The sequence below is a fragment of the Cyanistes caeruleus genome, chromosome 6 (assembly GCF_971803275.1).
Source record: "Cyanistes caeruleus chromosome 6, bCyaCae1.hap1.1, whole genome shotgun sequence".
Taxonomy (NCBI): Eukaryota; Metazoa; Chordata; class Aves; order Passeriformes; family Paridae; genus Cyanistes; species Cyanistes caeruleus.
In genome coordinates this window covers 20,517,524-20,540,553 of record NC_141706.1, presented here as the reverse complement: position 1 = coordinate 20,540,553, position 23,030 = coordinate 20,517,524, and the positions used below count along the sequence as shown (strand labels likewise).

Here is a 23,030-nt window from a genome sequence, read left to right as displayed (position 1 = left end):
ACAAGAGGTAACTCTTGACAAGATGTGCACCTCATTCCCCAAATGCTGTAGTGCATCTGTTTACTCCTAGTGACATTTTCACCCTGTCAAGACCAGTGGGCATCTCTGGTTGAGCCCAGTCACTTCTTGTAGCAGAACCACCTGGACAGCGCGGGGCAGGGATCATGCATGGATCTGCAGCAACAGACAGGGAACGAGGCTGAACAATATGCACACACTTCTGAACAGGACTTTGGTGCAGACAGTGATGCTTAACTGAAACAGCTTTTACCAGAATGTTATAGCATAATACAAATTTTGAAAGAAAAGGGTCAAAAGAAGCCGCTGACTTCCACACACTAGAAAAAGAAAAAACCCCTCTTGCATAAATGGAGCAGCAGAGCACAGAACACGCACCCACTTGGCTACACCAATACATCTTTTCTGCTGTAGGAATTTTCAAGAATTATTAACCCAACATCATACTATCATGTTTGAGCATCATACCAAAATGTAGTCTTAAGCCATCATGCAGGCTTGAGGAATTTCTTCTACTGTACTGCACACTGCTGTGCTTGCTTTGAATACATATTGTCAGTATGATTTGTCTTTGTAGTAGATACATCTTTAACAGTCACATTTAATCTGAAGTAAAAAAGTTTAGTAGCCCATAATGGGCTTTCGTCCAGTCAAAGTGACCAAAAAATACAAGGTTGTCATAAACTGCATATATTCTAGAAAAGGGGGTTACTTTGCATTTAAGTCACATTTAATACAAGACAAGTTGGTCTGAAACTGTGAACTGTTTCTATTTAGAACAAAGTATGGCACAGATTCCCAATACCTATGGACACTGTAAATAACACATTTTTTTCTTTGCAGTGATTATCAATTCGCCAAAAACAGTATAATAGTCAAAAGGAAAGAGTGAAGGAAAACAGACTTAGGAGAAGAAATAAAAAATGCCTTAGAATTGAAAATAAATTACTTCTGTTGTAAGAAACTTTATTTAACTTCATTTTTAAAAATGCATTCTCTTCTCAGAACAAATGCCACCATAAAAAAAAAAGATTGCAGTAGCACACACTTGCACTCAAAAGGAAACATGCAAAACTGATGGCTGAAAAAATTTTGCATAAAAATCGAAGACTTCAGGCAAAACTTTGCCCCTGTGTACCTTTAGGGACTCCAGACCATGAACAGCTTTCAGTGCAATGTCTCTTGCTTCCAATTGATGGGGAAATATATATGGCAGGAGCTTGTCTTCTGACAGCTACGCTCTCCCAGATGTTTGAAGCAAAAACAGTCTCAGCTATGTTTTAAAACATCATTGTTAAACTGTTGCAGAAAGTACAAACAGAACCCAAGAAAATGTCAGAATCCAGTGAAGAAAAACTTTTGAGATCTACCCTGTGCCATACACTTCTTAAAAAAAATTAGACAGAAAAACAAATTTTATTAATACACCCTCTTTAAGTTTTTTATTTCTGAAAGCAGCTCTTTATGCAAATCAAAAGCAGTTCCTGAGTAACTGCAGTAAACAGTGTCTTTTAAATATATTTGCGCCTCAGCTCTTCCATTTTGGTTCTTCCTTTTCTCCCCAGTTTTCAAGTTTAATCTCAGTTCTTTTTCAAAAATGTGCAAGTTCAGTTAGCATCATTTCCAGAAGTCCACAGCTTGCAGTCTTCCTGCAACAACTCTAAGATCTGCACATACCTAGGCTGTAGTCCTACCCTATTGCAGGCTTTTCTCTCAGACCTGTACAGGATGTGCCCTCACGTCTTCTTCAGCATGCGCCGGGACTGCCACGTGTGGAACTTATTGTAGGCTGTCTGCAGCATCTCTTCTATATGACTTATCAACTGAAACAGGAAAGGGAGAAAACATTGTCCCAGCTGCTGGAAAACAGATCCCCTCCCCTCCCTTTCAGGTGCATTCTTGTCTTTATTCACTACTAGTAATCTTCCTAAAATCAGAGAAAGGACCCTGAGGCTCTGTTGCAAAATAACCATAGGGAGAGCAATGCAGAGAGCTGCTGAGCTGAAAGGTCAGGGGGAAGTGACAACTCATTGTGCTGTTGGTTCTGGTATTCAGTATGTGACCACTTCAAATCTGACATGGGTGGGGTTCTGAAGTTGCTCATGGTGGAAGTGGAAAATGAAATGTGACTTCCCTTTTCCCTGTTTTATCACTCCTGTAACTTCAAGTTACAGTTCTTGTCAGTTGCTGGCATCACTCAGCAAATTGGACAGGAAGAGATGACTGCTTAACTGTGTACCCAATTTCCCTCTTCCCATTTCCTAGTCAACCAAAAAATTAAAATGCCCTAGGTTAAGAAGTAACAAAGCTATCATCTGATCATAATTAAGACTGAAATTATTAATATGCACCCACATAATTAAACAGTACTTTTCCCTTACATTTGTGCTTAAATATTGTCTCCGAATCTTTTCTTGGAATGGGCAGAGCTTTGTAACCTGAAATCTTTCCAAGTTGCTCCTCATTTTCACAACCTGAGAGAGACAGAAACCAGTATTACAATATTCAAGAATTATAGTAAGACAGAAGCTTCATTTCCTGTAACAAACTGTTCTCCAGCAAAACACCTAATAACTAATTCTGGGGGCTACTTCAAGTTTGTGTAGTTTGAGGAAGGAAAGTTATTCAAGCATCAGACTCTAATTCTCTGTATTTCTTTTTGAGATAAGTGCAGTATGACTGAAAGTGCAGCGTGTCACTAGGATTATTACTTCCTTAAAAAACACTATAGATACAAGATATTCACAAAATAACTTTTGCTTCAAGCAAAGACTGTGGATTTTCAGGACACATTTTGCAGCAGACTTGTGAATGTATCTGAATGCAAATTTTTATCTTTGTTATCTATGTGAGGTCAAAAGCAACAGAAAAATAATTTCAATCATAGACTTGCCTGTAGACAAACATCTGTCCTTGAAGGCAACTTAGTTCTCAAAAGCAGTGTGTGTTCTGAAGGCATGAGAGTGATTTTTGCAATGGATAGAAGAATAGGGGAAACTTGCTTGTATTGTCACTGAGGAGGTTATTTCTTAAAGCTGGGAAAGGGAGGTTTTAGTTTTTGCGTTTTAAACTGGAATGAGAACCCTGCAGCTACAACTGAGCTGCCCATTCTGTTTGAAACTGGTGGCTACTGCTCCTAAAGGGAGCTAACAGGGAGGCAGGGACAAGGATGATTTTAATGAATAGTACCAGCAGAACTGCTGAAGAAAAGAAGGTTTCATGTTATTTTGTGACCTTCAGTTCTAGAGATGAGTAAGTGCTGTACGGATTTGAGGCATGTGTATTAGTTCTATACGTCAATAGTGACAGCCATTCTAAACTATGGTCATTCTAAACCACATTATAACCAGGGCCACAAGAGGAAGCTCTGCCTTACCTTTTCTTCTAGGAATGGTGTGTTAACAGGGAAGCAGGACCAGAAGTGTCGTAGCAGTTCCCCTACTGCCACATACAAGTGTTTCAGTTCAGACTGAATGTCATTTGGCACCATCTCTGCAACAGGAAAAAGGGTTTTTTCACATCACTCAAATGAAAAACGAGAACTAGGTCTAATGAAGGAGCTTAGCAAGATACACTTCCCCTACAGTCACAGAAAGACTGGTTGGGAGGAACACTGAGGTGCCTCACACCTCAGCAGCAATCAGATCAAGACAATCAGCAGCTGTTAGATCAGGTCAGCTGCTATTTATGGCTCTATACTTGGAAGCTTGTGTGTTATTTAGGGAGATCCATGCTAGGCAAAGAATGGACACCAAACCAAATCCAGGATTAGAAGCAGTATATTTGTATTGTTCTAACAGTGTGGCAGTGCTGCTGCTGGCACCAGCACTATGTTGTCTTCACAGCACAGTGCTAAGAACTCTGTGGTGGGTACTTCAAGTTTTCCCCTCTATTTTATGTTAGCAATATGGTTACAGCATGTGGAAGATGAAGAATCCAGACAGGAGAAAGAGAACTGAGTCCCAGGCACCCTTAAAGAAGAAAGGGTGACAGGGTTCATGAACAAGGAAAGAGCCACAACTTAAAAACCCAAACAAAAAGTACAAGGGGTTGCTGAGGATGAGCACAGTGACCTCAACAGTGAAGATTAAATTTCAGGATGAGGCTGTTAAAAGAAAGAAGTGCTGGACAGGCTCAAAGTGAAGTGTAGCACTCAATATGTCAACCAGGATGGGTAAGAAAGCCTCACCGCTGCTTGCTGATTCCTTTTCTTTCAGTACCATAAAGACCTCACACTTGCTCTTTCACCTGTCTGAATTACTTTTTGCTGCTTTCCAGACCAAGTAACACAAGACAAGCTAGAAAACTAATAAATCCTGACAACAGGGATTCATCTGCTGTGAGACTCAAAAGACGGAACTCAAACTGGCAGCAATCTGACAACAGGGATAGGGGTGATTGAATAGAGATGTGAGAAGGAAAGGCTGTCTGATTTGCCCTTGCAGTGTACAAGGAAGTTGCTTTTTTTTTCACAGCAAGCTGTGGATATTAAAATGCAGGCTGCAAAAAATTTAAGTTTCAGACTATTATCTAGGATTTCCTTCCTTAAGAGTTTTCACAGAGTATGCTATATTCTATAATCCAGGAAAAAAAATAAATCAGAAATGCTGAACAAGTAAAACCCTGTACCTGTTAAGACAATTTGGTATCTATCAGGTGTTTCCTTTGTTACTTGCTGTGTAAGATGCTCTCTTGTTCACTTGCCTCAGCACCGGTGTAGCCATTACCACCCCCATGGTGTGGCTGGTGCCTTTCTTTTGTTGCTGTAACCCAGTACTACTCCAGCTACATGTTTCCATACTTTATCACTGTAACATACTCTAAGGGAGAGATGAAACAGCAAGCCAAGTAGTGCTGTGCAATGCAACAGGACATGATTAAAGCATCAGATATCCCAAATCCTTACGGTTTATGGCTTGCTGTGTTCCACCCTGCATAAGTGCTCCTCCAGGTGACAGGACTGCAATAGTGCTGGCAGCATCACCACTTGAAAGAACCTGGGCAGAAAAAGAATATTTCTGGTCACTTTTTTTAATAAATTCTTTTTAAAACAAGAATACTTGAACAACTACATGGAAGTTCAGGTTCTGCTCTTCTCCAGAATTAAGTGCTATAGCTCGTTTGCAGTGAAAACTCTCAAATCAATTATAACCTTTTCTCTACCTAGACCTTGAACCGGCTGTGCATTTACTCTGAAATAAGACAGAGCATTACTATGCAGAAGTGTAGCAGAATTGTGGCTGCTTTACTTAGAGCCAAACTAGGTTTACAAGCAGGTAAATTCAGATGCTGACTGGGGAGATTTGCCAAAGGGCTTTGCTGCCCTCCAGGTGCCAGCACAGAGCTTCTGTGCAGCACACAGCAGACAGCCTAAGCATTTAGGAGCAAAAGACCAGTTCAGTTAAAAATCTGCCCACTGTAACCTCCTAAACTTCTCCAGGTGGGATCAGTACACTGGCCTGTGCATGACTGCCCTGCTTTACTATCTTATACCTTTACCATTTCCTCAAAAGAAGGCAGGAACAGGAGAATATAACTGAGCATCAGCAATGACTCAGTTTCCTATTGTGCTGATTTTAAACGTAACAGCTCAAAAGGTACCACCTAAACCTGTAAAATAAATAATTTAACAGAAATTTGAGATAATTTACCATGAAAAGCTGAAACTTCAGTAGACATGAGACACAAAACTGTACAGAAATCAAGATGCTAAGCTAAGATACAGAATTTTTAATATGAATTTTTAATGCGGATGGAAATTTTTAGAATATACTTCCATACCTGAGTTAGTTTGGGTACATATGCTTCCATTTCTTGTCTAATACTATTAAATGAATTAATTATATCCTGACTGGTTGCATATTGCTGTGACTGAATTGGAGTTGGACCATGGTAATACCTGTGAGGTGAGAAAAAAGTGTTATTAGTAAGAGTAAAGCAAGAGAACAAACTCCTGGAGAGTTCTTCTACTGTTTCTAATTTTAGATGCTTTGCAACTGTTGACACTACTTTATTTATTGACAAAGTACAATATATTGCCACATGGGAAGAGGCTGAGTCAGGGATGGTATGGCAACAAATCACAGCTTCTATTGCTAAATCTGTGATCATTATTTTGCAATGAAAAGGTACCCCTGCCACCAAATTCTTAAAGTATCATTAGAATAGAGCAATTCACATCACTTTCAACTGAGACTGTTCTCTTTCTGGTAGTATTTCTCCTTTTCTGATGTTACATCTATGGTTCTCAAACTCAAAAGTCTAGAAAACAGGAGTGCTACTACTAGAAAAATTCTAGACCACTGAGCACTCCCAACTATCCCAATCACACTTTTTTGCCTGGGAGTGGATTTCTCTTGGAATTCTATATATTTTCATATGTAACACATTTTTCCACTGAAAGCTGCAACGATGTGCTGAACTGTGAACAGAGGTCTGTTGGGCTTTCACTGAAATTACATGTCAAGGCCATTCAGGCTGGCTTACTTCTGAAAAGTAAGATGGAATTTGGCAGGGGTGTTGAACTAGATGATCTTCAGGTGTCTCTTCTTACCCCAACCACTCTGAGAAATAAAACTACAAATTTAAGAGGGAAATTGGTTTATGCAAAAGCTCATATTAGGTTTCTAAACTTAGTTGTAATACACCTCAGTGTGGTATAGTGGGGACTAAATCAGCTGGTCCTGTGTGGGCTGCGATGAAACCCCTGATAAACTGGCTCTGCTGAAATAGCTATGCATGATTTTAACTTACCTATCAGATTTCTTTAAGTTTAGTGCAATAGTTTTAACGCTATTATTCTTTGATAAATCTTCGTATTCAATGGCCTCCTGCAGTTTTACCTAAAATGAGCCAAATAATGATATATGTTACTAATGAAGGCACAAGTCCATACATCCAGTGCTTTCTTCTGGTGCACCAAGTTTGAGCTGAAGGGTTACTAAAACACTGAAGAAAACCCGGGTAGGGAATGACTCATGCCTGCCCTCCAGAGGGAGTGATGCCCAGTGTTCAGGATGGGCCATTTGGAAGACTTAGCATCACTGCTTTTTGTCCAGATTCTGGCTAAAATTAGGCAGTCCCTACCACTTCCAAAAAGTGAACATAGAAAATCATTCATGCTCTCTATTTATGTCCATCCTACTCCAGATTAGCAGAAATACTAATGATTTAATAACTGGTGTATAGGAGTCTAAGACTAAAACCACAGTTACTACCCCAAGCTAGCTAGTGACAGCACAGCTGTGGAGTATTAGCAGTGAGAGGTAACAGCACAGTGATATCAGACTTTGTACAACTAGAAGACCATTTCTGAAGTCTCCTATTCTCCAGCTACTTTTTCACTCCCCTTTTCATCACATTTCTTTTAGTCTTGCTATGTAATTTTCTGCTCAGTAAAACTTGCAGCTTTTGAGGGAAGTCAAAGACTCCCAAACACCTAACAACACATGTATTCTACAAGGTTTTCTCACAATATAGCCAAGTTTTGAGTCTCTCTGACGTATTCTGTTTAGGCTGTCAAGGAAGAGCATTCAATTCAGTTTTATAACAAACTTTACAGTACTCTCTTCCAATTTGTGAGCTGCTCTGGTTAGTCTAGACCAGACTGTTGCCCTGTATTTCACTGTACCAGGTGTCACTACACTCTAAGTTCAACTTCACTTTAGCTTCTGAATAAGATGAAGGCTGTCATGTGGCAGTTTCATCATCCCCTCTACAAACAACACACTTGACAGGTTAATATTGGTGCTTGAACACCAATATACTTTTCTGATGGATGTTCTCTAGAAGTTTTCAGGCATTTGAAAGAAAAACAAAAGGAAATGGGCTGAAAATAGAACTGCAGCAAATGGAAAGAACCAGATTTCTGAGTCCAATCTGAAGCATCTTGGAATATTTTACTTTCATTGGGCACTACTGAAGAGATAAACAGCACAATACTTCAATGTGTAACTTATTTGTGTTTACTAACAGAGGTAACAAGGCTTCTTACAGGCTGTCAGGTTGTTATTCTACATACTTCTAAACAAGGCTAAAAAAGCTTCACTTCAGATGTGGCATAAAACAGGTAAGGAACTTTCAGCAATTTTTTGAGACAGAGCTTCCAGTTCCATTCAGTTAGAATCACAGCAGCTAACTTTATACCTTTTTCAGTGGTGGCTGAAAGAAATCTGAATCCCTGGAGTTTCCATCCGTACTGCTGGTCTCACTGTAATGGTCATTTTGTGCTTCTCTTAAAATAGAGAAACAGCATTAAGAAGAATTCACCTCACAGGAAACTTAAGATACAAGCTAGAGACAAAGTAAATACATCTGTTTCAAAAACTTTATATGCATGTTCCCATACTTTTTTCCCCTTATGTCTTAATTTCTAGCAATTGATGTAGACAGAAGGAACCAACTCCTCACATTAACCCTGTCTGTCACAGGGGAAATTCAACAGCAGGGGAAGGTGCTGGTCCCTCTCTTCAGAAATAGCAGCATGCCAACAGTGCATGTGGGACACAGCAAAATCATGGCTAAATTAGAACCACTCTGTACACACAGTTATGCAACTGGGTATCAGCAGAGCTCTGGGAGCCCTGCAGTACAACTGTTCCAGGAGACCTATCCTGTTGACACTCTGAACTGAGAAACAGAAACACACTTTGCCCAGAAGAGATTGCTTAAGGTGAAGTGTTCAATTTGTACAAAACAGAAGAATGATGTGAGGGAGCCCAGCTAAACAGAAGGAAATATTAACTGAGATCTCTCACAGTTAAGGTCTGTAGGATTTGAGTAGAGTGGTAATCCTTGCTGGCTGTCCATAAAGCAGCTGTAGAGCAGTTGACCTGACAGGTGTTTTTGGTCAGGGGCAGGGTACTGCACCTGAGGAGTCTTTCATCTGATCCACCAATGCCACACTGCAGGAAGCCCAAGCAGACCTGCTCCTGGAAGGCAGGAAATATGAACTCCCTGCACCAGACCTCACCTCCACACAGCACAGCCTTCTACAGCCTACTTCACCCTTCACCAGGGCTAGACATCTAGGGCAGACACATTATTTCCTTTTTAATCTGCTTTATATGATAACTCAGTTAAAAATAGCAGTCATCATTTCAAACAGCTCTGAAAAACTTCTATAAAGTAAAATGAAACCTAGAGGTATTTTCATTTTTAGAGAAAAATAATTCATTCATAAAAAATTAAAGGTTGTATGAATAATTGAAGATGTGCTTTTGTTTTGGAAATTGCTTAAAATTTACTCCAAAAATCTTTTACACGACACTGAAACTTACTGTTTCCTGAGGCCAGCTGCAAGGACCATGGCACTGTGATGATTAAAGCGTTTTATGATGGCAGCATTGCTACTTTCTCTAGCGGACTTTGAGGCATTTGATGTAGAGGCCACAGAAGCAACACCATAGCCCTACAAAGAAAACAACATTAATTCCCTCCTGCCCCCAGAGCAGCAGGACAATTCTGTTTTCCCTTGAGTGAGGAAGCCACCATCTCTGCATCATCATCCAGAGCATCATTTTCCTACCTTTGCCTCCATCATCTCCTCCTCATACTTTGAAAAATCTACAGTGACTATTTTATTCTGCTAACACTTGTCAATTTAGAGGTGTCAGAGAAAAGGTAACAAGTCTTATACAGGTAATTTTATAAGACCATGATATGAGTAAAAACAGAACTAGCTTAAAAAAAATTAAGGATCCCTTGTGCAAAACAGGCACTGATAGCAAGGGAAAGACAACAATAGTTTTACTGAGTGCTTTTTTACATCTAGTGGGACACCAGCAGCCCACTGGCTAAAATATACCTGTCAGGAGGATGTGATACCCCTAGAAAATTCAAAACACTTCAAGCCTTAAAATGCTGGCAGAGTTCCCCACTTGCCAGGTGGCACTTCACCCCATGGGCAGCTTCATGCTTGCTGTTAACCTGCCTCAAAAGCAAAGCAGGGCAATTTGCAGAGCACTTCCAACACACCTGTCCTAAACTCATGGTCCAGTTTCAAGCTGCTAGCTTTGGACAACTCCCACAAAAAGAAAATGAAAAAAATAAATTAAAAAAAAAAAAAAAACCACCACCAAAAAACTTAGATATGCAGCTTCATTATTAACTACAACTGAACAGTTTCAGTTGGATCACCTTCAGAAAAGCACATCTCTAAGTTACTTCATGTTATGGTACACCACTGATATGAATTCTTTTAACTTGTTCTTGGAGGCAGGTAATAGCTCCAGTTAGCCATAATTTTAGCAAAAAAAAGGTATTTGAAGTTAAACAATGAATCCTGTATAAAGTGTCCTTCAGTTAGGCCAAATCAAGTAGCAATGTTCAAAGTAAGAACAAACCAAAGACTTTTTCCTGTTTTGCGCTACTCTTCTGTACACTGTCACAGTCTAAAAGGTAGGAAAAACCCCAAAAAGTTCACTTGAGACAAAAAAGCCAAATGAAAGAGTAATTCTTTAAAAAAGGGAAGTCCTGTATTTACACTCTGCACACCAAGGCAGATGTGACCACATAGGTCCATGGGCACAGTCTCAATTTCCCTATACACACACAATAGTACGAATGTTGAATACCCAACAACTGCCTAGTAAGGGTTTTAAAATTAGCATTTGTAGTGGTTTTAAAAAAAGGATCCACTTAAATGTAACTAAGGAAGGGGTATGGTTTCCTTTCGGATTTTCTGTTTGTTTCCTGGTTTTTTTCCCCCAAGTACTTACTTCATCTAATGTTTTATCTTCCAAAGCTGTTAAATCTATCAGAGGGTTTTTCACTCCTTGAGACACCATCGCTTTTAAGCCTGTGTGAAACAAATTTTGAAAATCATGGAAAAACTGTATCTAAACAAGTAGAATAACTATGGGATCACCGGGTTATATTTAATCTTTAGAAGAATACAAAGGTTCTGCACAGGTACAAATAACACTGGGACTAAAACTTTAAACCCTTTTCAAAGTTCCATTTAAAATAAGCAATAAATGTGGGAAGTTACACCAAAACATCTTCCTACTAATTAGCCCAGTTTTCACCAACTTCCACACATCACTGAACACTGATTAAAAAAAATAAATTGAGATGCAGTTATAGTAGTGGGAAATGGGAAGCCAAAATTATGTTTCTTCTAATTTTGGCACTGTTCTGCTGCCCCGCCTGTGTAGTATGACAGTTTATATCTGGTGATACCTTTGAGTTGAAAATCGTTTTGCATTCCTAAGAGAAGGCTTCCATTAGCCAAAATACACATTATGGAATTGTGGTAAATGATCCCAACTCCCCACATTTTTGTATCATCACAAACCTCTCTCAAAAGTTAATAAAAAACTTGAGTCAGATAATACTTTAGAATTTCAGATTCTAAGACTGACAGAGAACAAGGATGACAACTCCTCTGGAAAATCTGGACTAACAGGAAGCTCACTTACTAAAACCCCATCTATAACAAAAGCTGTACCTGTTGTAAATTGTGCACATACTACAAGACAAAACCTACTGTGTACACAAAATTATTCCATAGTAACTGATGGCACATCATCAATCTACCAGGATGGCATATTATAGAATTTGTAGTAAAGCTTACTACTAGTGCTGCCACTTTCCAAAGGCTACTTTGTTCCCAGAAATGCTTCATTATGAAACATGCTCAGAATGACAAAGCTTTAGCTAACTTTCCATGAACAACTGTAGCTTTCAGAGACAACCACCTTACCTTTCTCATCCAGTTTGGCACATTCTGCAAAGAGGTCTTTTGAGCCTGTATTGAGCCTGTCCCGATGAAAATAATGAGACTGAAAAAACCGTGTCCAGAATTCCCTCTCGGTCATGTTATGTGGAACATTTTCTGCATATTTCATTTTCACTGTGAACAAAACCCAGAACAATTACAAAGTGTTCCACAAATCTTAACATGGTATTTTATGTCACCGTTTCTTTGATGGCTTCCTTGCTTTCTGGCTGTCTCTATTCATTCTTATTAAATGGAAGAGACTGCAGTAGTTAAGCATGAGCAAACAGGTACTCATTTATGCCTGTAAAGCTTTGAAAAGTGGATGTAACAGTGGCCTGAACACTCTTGAACTGCCCCCACACTAGGGGCCAAAATTAATCAATGTTCATTACAGTGCACAGGAAATTATGGAAATCAGGTTCTTTTCCTCCCAAAGGTGATTTCAAAATAACAATTAATTGGAACACTGAGTAGAAGAGTATCATGGGACTCACACATTTACTCTCAATTTAAAAAACAAAATTTCAACACAAGTTAAATTTTTTTCATTTAATAAAATCAAGTTTTCATTTCAAAAGTGTATTTAATGCTTTTATGAAACTTCTCAAAATTAAGAAACATATGTTTTAAGAACATATGCTTCTTCCCATCCCTCTAATGAGACAGGGAAAATTATCCAGAAGACTGGAAGATACAGTCCCTTATACTTCCAGGCTCAGACTAATATTTTAGTCTTTCTCCAATAAGTAAAAAGACCAATCTTAAATGGATGTGTTTGCTACATAAAACACTGCTCTTACCTGCAGGGTATGTCCGAAATATAGATTCAATAATATCTGAAGTCAAGTTGTACCTCAGCCCGTTGCAGCCATCTGTCTGAGGCCGTACATCAGCCTGAGAAAAAGCACACAGGGGAAAAAACCAGTCATGTCTGGATGCTTTCTCTAACTGGAGAAGGAAAAGAACTGTCATCTTGCAAGCAAGGTCTGCTGCAGGCAAAATAATTTTCTTCCTCCAGTAATCCATAGCATAGTAATTTTAGAATGAAGAATGAACAAGAAAACATGAATTACTTTATTATATTTGCCACTTAAGGGATGATTTAACAAGCAGACTGCAGGCTTTAGAAAGCAAGGAGCACTCCAATGGTCAAAACAAGGTATGCTTAATTAATTTATGTTTATCCTTGTGTCAAGTAAAAGTAAAACTAAGTAAGGATACTGTATATACCTCATGTTTTATTGTTCACTCAACAATTCAGCTAATGAATTATCAGCGGCTATAATGAAGTGACAAAAAAGGATTTATGGCTCTTACACCTTATGCCCTTGTACACTAAAAACATCTTAGTATAACTGGTAACACTGAATTTAAAGCTTGAGGGTTAGCTTTAGTCAGAACTTTGAACTTAGATCTCAGTGATCTCTTTAGAATCTCTGGAGAAGGCGAGTGCTCTGTCCAGTTCTCAGAAACAGGAAAAGTACATGATTGCCCAGGCTGCTGCCTTTTCCTCCTCTTCCTGCGTACCTCAAGCCCAGCTTCTGTACCACCTTCTTCCTACGCTATCTCTCATTCTGAGCACAGCCAGTCAGATTTAACATCAATTGGGACACACATATATCTGACGTTTTCTTCTTCACAAATGCAGAGGACACAAACATAACCAGTTAGTTTAAAAATGCTTCCATTTCGAAGCTTTGGTGGGTTTACTCTTCATTGTGGTTTGTTTTTTTTTTAACATTAAGGTGTAAGAATAATGGGAGACAGGAAATCAGATCAGTCGGATTTGTTTGGCAACTGATTCAGGTATTTCCAAGGGAGAGAAAAAACCAAGTGGTTGTACAGCAACTAAATTAAAACAATTCCTACCTCCTCTTTCCCTCCCAAACCTACTGCGTGTCATTACAAAGGTGGAAGTGGGATTCCATCTAAAGATTCCCATCTGTGAATTTTGTTGCAGAAGCAGAAACATGTCTCTGTGTGAGGAATCTGAAGTTGTACCTAAATTACTTTTAGACTGCACTGAAATTACTGAAGCATAGTTTCTACAAATGGATAAAATAACTGAAAGTTAGGCAAAAAGACAGAATGAGCTTTCAGATACACAAGTTGTTCTTCAAGTAGCTGAAAGCATGTATTAGTTTAAAAAATTGGGAAGGAAATAAAATCCTTATGTTGAAAGGTTAATTTATGCATGTCAATGCTGCCATAGATATGTTTTTTAATTTATTGAGCTCATACACTTTAATCTAGTGATGTGATATATTCACATCACTCTGGTATAACAGAAGGTAGAGCAGCAGGACAAACATCGTCTGCCTATAGGCAATTTAAAGTTCAAATTGGGCATCTTAAAGTGACAAAATTTTGAGGTTCCAGGTTAGCAGGAAACATTTTTTTTTCCTCCTTTACACTTGGAGTAGCAGAGAGATGTTGAAGAACCAGGAAAGTACATTTATATACATGGGAATAAAGTGCATGAGCATAACTCTCACTTTCCCCAATTTGTTTGGTCTAACAGCCTATTAAAGGTTAAAGGTTCAACGTACCAGGAATGCTGCAGAGATGCCCACATCCTGCTTATGAGGTGCTGCAGAATTATCCCCTGCATTCAGGCTTAAACGGTTGGCCCAGAATTCTTCAGCACTGATTACTTGGCTCACAACAAGGTCTTTATAGAGCTGAAACAAAACAGGATCTTCTTGCAGCATTCTGGTAAAAAAATGTAATGAATAGAATTGAAACAGTGAAGAATAAATCACTAGTATTTCCACAACTAACACAAGTTCACAAAAAAACCAGAAACCAACTTTTCTTTCAAAATGCTGTGCATTTCTTAACAAGACTATGTAAACAACCAATGTTAATAGCGCTGTTTGTCTGAAAAGACTTAAGAGATGGATGTTAACACTGAAAGCTAGGAAACAGTAATGCTTAAGAAAAAGTTAATGAGGGATTTGTGTCTTGTCTTAAAATATTCTGCGGTGCTTTTGTGTCTTTGCACACCAGGACTGGAATTTCCTGAACTGTAAAATGATTATTCTTGTTGTTCCATAACAGAAGTATGATGGGGGAGAAAAAAAAAAAAACAACAAACCAACAAGATTTCAGCGCTGTCCAACCCTCAGTTTAAGAATTTAAAACGCAGTAGCTACAGATCTCTATTCTAGTGTAAGAGTATAGATCACAAAATATGTATGGAATAAGATCCCTTAAAACATATTACCCCAATGGTTGTTCATTTATGTTTGTGTGGTAACAGTAGGATCTTGATCCCTTAATCAGACACAGCACAAGTGTGAGACACATTCCATGTCACTACTTCCACCAGGGAGCAATGTTTACAAAAGTTATCATCCAGATATCAGGTATCACTATCCAAAATGTAAAGACTATGCACCTGAATCTTCACTCATGTTAAAGCAGCTGTTTTTACAGCTGTGTTCCTTATTAGAAACCCACTGGGCTATTTTCAGGGAGGTGTGCATATGTGTTCACAATCTGCCAATAACCTCACCAGCATCTACCTCAGGGTCTTGATCAATTGCAAACAATGAAAAAATCAGGAGTCTTATGTATACATGGTCTGGGGATAAACTGCAATTTGGACAGAATGAAAGCCTTTAGCTGTTTTAAGGATGAAGTAGTATGAGGTGGAAATGAAAGCTTTGTGGCAGGATATCCCTATTATGTTTTAAATACCAGGATTTCTCCAGTTTTTCTTATTGTCACAAGTATGAATTAGTGGCAATTCTTACATGTAAGTGCAGCTGAGAGCAGTCTGTTATTCTGGTTATTTCACTAAAGCTTGGAATTTTGGTACATACCCAACTCCCACATATCAATAAATGGAGGAAATGCCTCTGGATGTACCCTTCCACAACAGGCTGGATCTTTTCTGCCTTATCTCTTGCAATTAATCTAATGAAACCTCATCACCAGACTTGGACTTCTAATCAAAAGAACAAACTATGGCTGAGTACATGCAGGGATTCTGGCTTTTCTGTAACTAGAAAAGCTCCAGGTACTTCATGGTGTGATGCTGTAGAACTCCATTTAAGGAAGCAAAGATTCAGAGCTAAGACTGCTGGTGTTCTCAGCATCAATACTGTCAGAAATAAGGCACATAGCATAAAAAAACGAGTATGGGAACAGTGCCAAAGCAGGCTGCACTGCTGCAGACCTTAGTGGTTGCTGCAGTACTGGAACCAGTTAATCCTGATTGTGTCACAGCTGCAGCACAAGGGCTCTTGCCCTTCTGTGGGAAATCTCCTTGTTAAGATCAAGTCTGTCCCATGAGTCAATGCTCTCATGTTTTGAAAAATCTAGCTTTAACTTAACTATGTTCAGAACTAGAGCAGTCTTTGGAAATGGAAGCCATTAGACACAGGATTCACAGCAGACACTAGAATGAAGTGAAATTCATCAGGGGAGATGCAGAGAAAAGAGCTCTGCAGCCACAGGGACTAGTTTAACAAACATTTTAAAGGAAGGGAAATGTATCTCAAGAGTCCATTTGGGAAAAGGACTTAGGTCCTCAACATCTTCTCAAAACATTTCTTAAAATAAACATCCTGTATGCCAAATGACAAACTGCAGTCTCTCAAGTGAGATGCATGAAAATACCTACCAATTTAGTAGTCTATAAAACATCAGAAAAGATTTGAGGGGCAAATGGGGCTGTAGGGGGAATAAAAAATCAACAGGCTCCACAAAATTTCTGGAAAAGGAAAAAAAAAATCTTTCAAGCACCTTTTCTAACTGATACATATATATTTAAGAAGACTAAAGAGACAGACTTCTAGTTGGGTGGTCTCCTCTCATAGCTATGGATAAGAAAGACCGGGTGGCAGCCAGACTGGCTGCCTTTATACCTCAGGAACGTGTCACTAAGCACACAAGTGTAGTCTCAACATGTGACAGTTATGCAAGTCTCAAGGAACTGCCTCAAAATTGAAAGCAGGGAGATTTTTACTAGGGAAACGAGGGCTGTATCATTCATGATGGTGAAATAAAGTTAGCTAACAGTCAGAAGGAAAAAAAAAAAAAAAAACAAAAACAAACTTTTAGGCTGCTATTCATTTACCTGTTCTTCTCCTCAAGTTCTTTATTAGCTTTCCTTTTGAACTTGGGCAACAGTTGTTGAAGAAGATCCTTGACCGCATCTCGCTCCTTCACTGCTGTGCTTTCATTGGAGAAGTGGAAGTTGGTTGTGTCCCCTGCATGCAATACCAGCTGCAGCTGAATTTTAGCTTTACCTTCTGGACTGATTTTCTGGCCTAGATTAGAGAGAGACAGACAGTAAGCTTTTACAAGAAACTGTCTTCCCTGGAGTATTTGCTTATAAGCAGTTATTCTCATCATCCAATTAAATACCATTATCCTGTATGTGAACTGCAGCTGAGAAAAGGGAACAGTGTTTTTCCCCTTGAATTAGTTTGAACCCTGCACCTTGTTCACTCTAAAATACAAGACACAGACAGTAGCAGCCTGTTGCTCAATATCCTTCAGCTCCTCCTCAAGAGTCCTGATTCATCTTGGCATTCCCCACAGCATCCATTAGAAAACTGCTGCAAATGAGGCTGCCATCACCTAGACACTTTAACCTGGAACCAATCCAGGCTGCAGCTGAAAGGTGACCTCATTCCCCCTTTCTACTTCTTCCTGCTGCATTTCTTGTATGATTGCTAGTGTTTGTGCAGCAAGCTGAACCAAGGAAATGATCCACTGAAAAGCACCCCCTTTTGTTTTTCCATCTGGCCCGGCTCCTGCTGAAGGACACCAGCAGTAAAGCAGAGGTAGGGCGGGTAAGATCACATCAGGATCCCAGTTTCCAGTGGTGAGCTAAGTGCAGCTAGCCACTAGTGCTCTCCAAGTCAATCACCAATGCCTCCAAGGTACTACTACACCCTCATGACTCAGATAAGAAAAATCTAATTGCTGCTTCCCTCCTCATAACCAGAGGGAGCAGAGGCTGGGACACTTACGTATCCTTATGAATACATGCTTATGTACTGCTGTGCTATAGTGACTTCAGTGAAGCACTGTAAATGGCACTAACCTAACTTTTAGTATCAGCCCTTTCCCTAAAGCAAGTGGGAGACAGGAACCAGATGTCAACACTAAATCACCTTCTCTATTACAAATTTACAAATACATCTCACCTTTTTTTTATTTTAGATGACAAAAAATACATCTTTCATCTAAGTTGAAAATACTTCAATGCTTATACATGTATATTTTTAAAATACAAGCTGCATAAGTTAATAGCTAAATAAAACCTTCACGAAATTGATTATTATAGGTGAATGGGGCTTTTAACTTCTTATCACTTTCAAATTTAAGAAAAGATCATCTTAGTTCTGATTCATCACACCCTTTTGATCATACTGCAGTGTTTGTATGTGACTTTAAACAGCAATAATTACTAAAGCACTACAAAGTGACGCACAGAACTTACTTTTTATTCCTTCTTTGGCATTAGAGCATGTGAAATATGAGCACTAATTGGAGCCAGAAAGCATGCTATAGACATTTAGTGTTTAGTTTTGACTTTTAAGTACTTTGCCATTGCAACAGCAAATGCTTATTTAGAATGTTACTAGCTAGGCCAAACTACAGAAGCTGACACTTCTGAAACTATGGTCTGTTGGATGAAAATAAAACTGAGTTCATTTTATATGAAAAACAAAACAGCTTTAGATACTGAGTTAAACAGCTGACATGCCAGATAGTTTCTGTGTTAGACTGAAAATCCTTTACGCTTCCTTGATCCTCCTCCCACCCTTCCCTCCACAAGCATATGGCATAGATTATTTTTCTGTTCAATTTATTACAGAAGTTTATCAAAGTTAATAGTAAATGCAGCGTAAGTTAAACATGTGAAGACTACAGAAGTTCTGTGGTAACATCCTTAAGCTGGTGATACTTTACCACAGTCCTGGTCTCTGCTGCTACAGAGTAGCCTGGCCAGAGATCCAGGACCTCTCAAGCTTCCTGAGGCAGCTCTAGGTAGCATTATATGGCCGGTGAACTTTGTATGATATTTAGAAATCCCTGGCAGCAGCGCTGCCTGCAGCAGGAGAGTGTTCACTCACATTTGATGTCTGCATACATGTGGCTGACGGTGAAACGGTCCTTGCCCTCAGGTGCCCACGCAATGCGTTCAGCCATCAGGTACAGGGCCCCATCCTGCTTCTTTTGACGCACCTTCTTCACTATCAGCAACACTTCTTCAGATGATGTTGCCATTGTGGCTACAATGAGCTGTTAAAAACATACAGTTGAGCTGATTAGCTGTAATTATTTTTGCTGTAACTCTTTCACTACTTCTATCTATGTTGAAGTATTACAGCCCACATGTTCATGCCTATATCATTTTGGGAGTATTTCAGATAAACATCCTCCCCTCTTTCAGTACAATCAGCAAATTTATTTAAACAAAATACTCCCAGCTACCTAAATAATTCATCTAATTATATTGCTGATACTGCTTTTGATCCAGTAAAAGACCCACAAATGTTACATTTAAACTGATGACTAAATTTTCCTGTTTTCTGTCCCTTTACTGGTTTTTCAAGTTCAGAGGAATATTGAAGCTAAGCAATGACAAATTCCAGATCTCCTCTGGCATTGGCAGCAATTCCCTTCTTCAGTGGGAATGGCAGATGCTAAGTCATTTCAGAAAAGGGAAGGATACAAGGTATGTGAAAAATCATGGATTTTCAGTTCACTGTGCTAAAGATAAGGGAGTCCAGTAAGATTTGGGTGTTCTTCTTGTGATGGGTTTTGCCCAAGGCTTGAACAATGTTTTGTACGCTTGACTGCAGCTGGCCAGTCCCTCTCCTCCAAAGCCTGAGGAACTAATGTTACACCTATTACAGCACAATGATAATTCTGTCAGCAGCCTCAAACCACCAAGCCTTTGGATATTTGCTGCATTGTTCTCCCCAGAAGCCACTATCATTCCTCTCTCCAGGTCCACCCTTCAGCCTTAAATTTTTCAAGAGCTAAAGGATGGCGAGTATTACTACAATCTGTCAAACATACCATTGGTACACTTATCAAAAATGTGCATCTTTGGTAAGTTTGCTGAAAATACTTAGTATGTCCAGTTGTTGTATTTTGTGTATCATAACCTTTACTACTGATATGCAAAATAATATTTTTCAAATGCTGATGTGGATGTTTCATGTGCTTTAGAATACCTGTAATATTTGCTGGGACCCACGCCAAAGTTCAGACTGTAATCTGCATCAGCTATCACACTACTAGCAGGTATCACAAAATGGTAGTTCTAAGCATTTAAATCCACTTATTTATTTTCTTCTTAAAAAAAAACATAAAAAACAACAGAACACCAACCAGCAGAATGATAAGGCATTTTATTCTGACAATTTGGACAGTAGCACAGCATTCTCTTCAGCAGAAGTCTTACAAGCTCCTGTGCAAATGAGTTAAGTAAGACAGTAGATAGAAAGACATAATGGCAAAAGGGCTCTGCACTTACACTTCGCTCTTTCACCATTCCAGCAATCCAAGGCTTTGCTATAGAGTTCAGTCATGCTGAGCTGAATGTGGGGTTTTCACATCAGCACCACTGCAGCAGTCACTAGAACACGCTGTGCCACATTCAGAGCATCCTTGGTAATACTTCTTTCTCAAAGAAAACTGCATGGCATCATTTCAGGACTGTTCCCTAGCATAATCCATTGCAGTCTCCCAGCAGCATTATTCCCTTTCAGTGCTATTCACACAACCATTTTATGTAGTTTCCTTTTGCAGGTCTGCAGTCTCATCAGCACCTTATCCTTACTGGAAAAAGGCACAGACTCTCAGAGACTGGAAACCTCACCACGTGCAAGACTAGAGATTTGATGTTTTTCTCTCTTTGTTACTTTATAGTCCTTTAGGGTCATTATTATCCAATGCAGTGGAGGCAAAGCCACAGAATACAAAGGAATTAAACCTGTACAGAACAGAAAGAAAAAGGAAAGCATTTCCACAGTCAGGCTCATTCTGATGCCAGTTTCTCTGCTTTTCTACAACGCCATTTCACCTACCTGCACCCAGTCTTTCAACTACAGAAGCAAAGAATCAGCAGCTACCAACTTCTCCTTTAGAGCCACTCTAGTACCCTGCAGTGTGCAATGTGTGAGAGCAAAATTATCCCACAAGTGGCTAATTCCACCTTATGGGAGGGTGAGCACGCTGGCTCATGCTGTTCTTCTTTCTGTCACTGGTGTACTTCCTTTTTCCTGCAGTAATTTACAGTGGTAGTGGGATGATACAAATCACAAGCACAATAAGCACTACCCAAAATGGAGAAAAAATCCTGAGCTGTCTTTAGAACAGTACCTCAGGAATAAAAAATCCCTTTTAATAATAGGGATTTAGGAAGGTTACTGTCTGTCACTAATGGAAACAAAATGGCTTTGTGTTACAATAAGTACAGGAAAAAATTCTAAAATAGGAATCTTGCTTCAGGATTCCATTCCCTGTCTCCTACAGGGAAGGCTACATCCTTGCTAAGCAAAGCACACACAGTACACAGCTCAGGTTCCTTTTTTTTTTTTTTTTTGGACATGTAAGGCTTACTATGCAGCAGAGAGCCATCAATGATGTATTTGTGTCTGCCCAAATCTCATAACCTCTGTATTTAACATCTGAAGTTTCCAGAAATCAGTACTGTGAAGGATGACACTGCTGCTGTGCAGGGCAAGAACTGCCACATGCATACAGAGAAATGCTTTTATTTTGCAGCTTTAAGTGATAATTTTAATTTGCTGCAGCATTGCTGTTCTTCAGCTGCTGGTTCAAGTATCTTCCAGAATAGGAAGGTCAGACAGTTTATTTTAAATTCCCCAGCAGCAGGTCTTGGTCAACAGCTCTAAAAGCACTTGGAACCATGAGGTACAACTTGTCATCAGGACTGTCTTGGGGATGTTAATTTCAGATGCAGCTTACAATGGGCAAGGTCTATCAGGAAGCTTCAGTGCTGGCACAGACCAAAAGAAATGTTCTGTGTGCTTATCCACCTACAAGCCCACCCCTCCTAGCTCTGTGGGAGCAAACACAGCTTCTAGAAATACCATCAAATTCCAACAGCTATCCTTCCTCCATTGCAGTGAATCTTCCTAACCACTTTTAAGACCAGGTTTCTCCATTACCAGCATTTCACTCCAGTCTCTTCCCACAATGGTTTTGTCGAATTCTGAGCAGAAATAAAGGAAACGCTTGCACGTTTTAATTAATCCTGACTTGGCCAGGGTGGGCACGGGCTGACAGGCAAGCTCTGACAGATCAATGCAGGCCTTGCTGCTGCTGCTAGGCTTCCGCTCCCCGCAGGCAACAGCAGAATCATGGAATATCTGTGCCAATGGCCCGGTCTGACCCGCAGCGGCACAGAGACGCTGCCAGGTCCGGGAGCGGGCAGAGCAGCACCCCGAGGAGTGTCAGGGATCTGTCAGCGGGATGGAGAGGTGGCAGCACTGCCGCTTGTCCTGGGCACGGCGGGGGGAATACACGGTCCTGAGGGGCCAGCCCGGCCTTCCCCCGATCGGCATCACCCGCACTCCGGGAGGGATGTCACCCTGCCACGAGACGGGCCCGAGGACACCCGCACAGTCCCGGCGGGGTCTGCCCGTCCCCCCGGCAGCAGGCGGGGAAGGCGCTGCCAAGGAACCTCTTTGTGCGCCGCCCGCACCGGGCCAAGCGCCGGGGCGAAGCCCGGTGCCCCCGGCCGTGGTGCCTCCGGCGCAGCGCTGCCATCTGCCCGCCACCCCCCGCGGCCCCGGGGAGCGCAGATCGGCGGTGCCGCCGCCCCTTTCGTCCCTTCCCTCACCGCAGCTCCGGCCCGACCACCGTCACACGTCCGCCGGGCAGGGAGGAAGCGCCGGAGGCCAAAGGCCGCCGCGGCACCATCGCAACGCGGTCCCGCCGCCCCCGGGGACGGATCGCCAGGGCAGAGCGGCCGTATGCGGATCGCGCTCCGCGGCCTGCCCGCCGCCACCGCTCCCCCGCGCCCCGCGCCGACGGCTCTTACCGTGCGGGTTGCGCCGGGAGCTGCTCCGAGTGGGAGCGGCGCTACGGGGGTCGGGCCGCGGCCGCCGCCGGGGCCATGGGGCGGGCGGGGCGGACACGTGACCGGAACGGGCCGCGGGGCGCCGGGGGGGGTGGGGCCCGCACCACGTGACAGAGCGGCTCCGACGCCGCGCATCCCCGGCGGTCACGTGGCGCCGGCGCCCCTCCCCCCGGTCACGTGGCGGCCGCTCCCCCGTCGCCATGACGG

At 41.0% G+C, this 23,030-nt stretch overlaps 1 protein-coding gene across 9 annotated transcripts; it reads right to left on the bottom strand.

Moving 5' to 3' along the window:
- Nucleotides 1–1,432: 1,432 nt before the first annotated feature.
- GTF2H1 (general transcription factor IIH subunit 1) lies at nucleotides 1,433–23,011 on the bottom strand. 9 transcript variants are annotated; one of them, XR_015287996.1, is made up of 17 exons: nucleotides 22,785–22,979; nucleotides 20,250–20,708; nucleotides 18,838–19,006; nucleotides 16,827–17,019; nucleotides 14,290–14,452; nucleotides 12,541–12,634; nucleotides 11,723–11,872; nucleotides 10,737–10,816; nucleotides 9,297–9,427; nucleotides 8,164–8,251; nucleotides 6,772–6,860; nucleotides 5,800–5,917; nucleotides 4,925–5,015; nucleotides 4,648–4,838; nucleotides 3,395–3,510; nucleotides 2,400–2,492; nucleotides 1,433–1,841 (listed from the first exon to the last, which is right to left on the bottom strand). XR_015287996.1 is itself a non-coding variant. In XM_086892919.1 (16 exons), exons 2-16 carry the CDS (start codon nucleotides 20,265–20,267, stop codon nucleotides 1,755–1,757), a joined length of 1,680 nt encoding a protein of 559 aa, XP_086749045.1. In that variant the 5' UTR covers nucleotides 20,268–20,708; nucleotides 22,785–23,002; the 3' UTR covers nucleotides 1,433–1,754. The 9 variants fall into 9 exon arrangements, 6 of the variants coding, with proteins under 6 accessions (XP_086749045.1, XP_086749046.1, XP_086749047.1 ...); XR_015287995.1 differs by lacking the exon at nucleotides 20,250–20,708 and having other exon boundaries at nucleotides 22,785–22,982; XR_015287994.1 differs by lacking the exon at nucleotides 20,250–20,708 and having other exon boundaries at nucleotides 22,584–22,870.
- Between the last annotated feature and the right edge of the window lie 19 nt (nucleotides 23,012–23,030).

What these genes read in the sequence shown, in the direction of transcription:
- GTF2H1 (XM_086892918.1), bottom strand. Translation starts at nt 22,958, where the DNA reads ATGCGCGGCGTCGGAGCCGCTCTGTCACGTGGTGCGGGCCCCACCCCC. An exon ending in GCATCTCTGCAGCATTCCTG is followed by an intron (nt 12,635 to 14,289) that starts GTACGTTGAACC and finishes GCTTTTTCTCAG; the next exon opens with GCTGATGTACGGCCTCAGAC. An exon ending in ATGTACCCAAACTAACTCAG is followed by an intron (nt 5,016 to 5,799) that starts GTATGGAAGTAT and finishes TTTTCTGCCCAG; the next exon opens with GTTCTTTCAAGTGGTGATGC.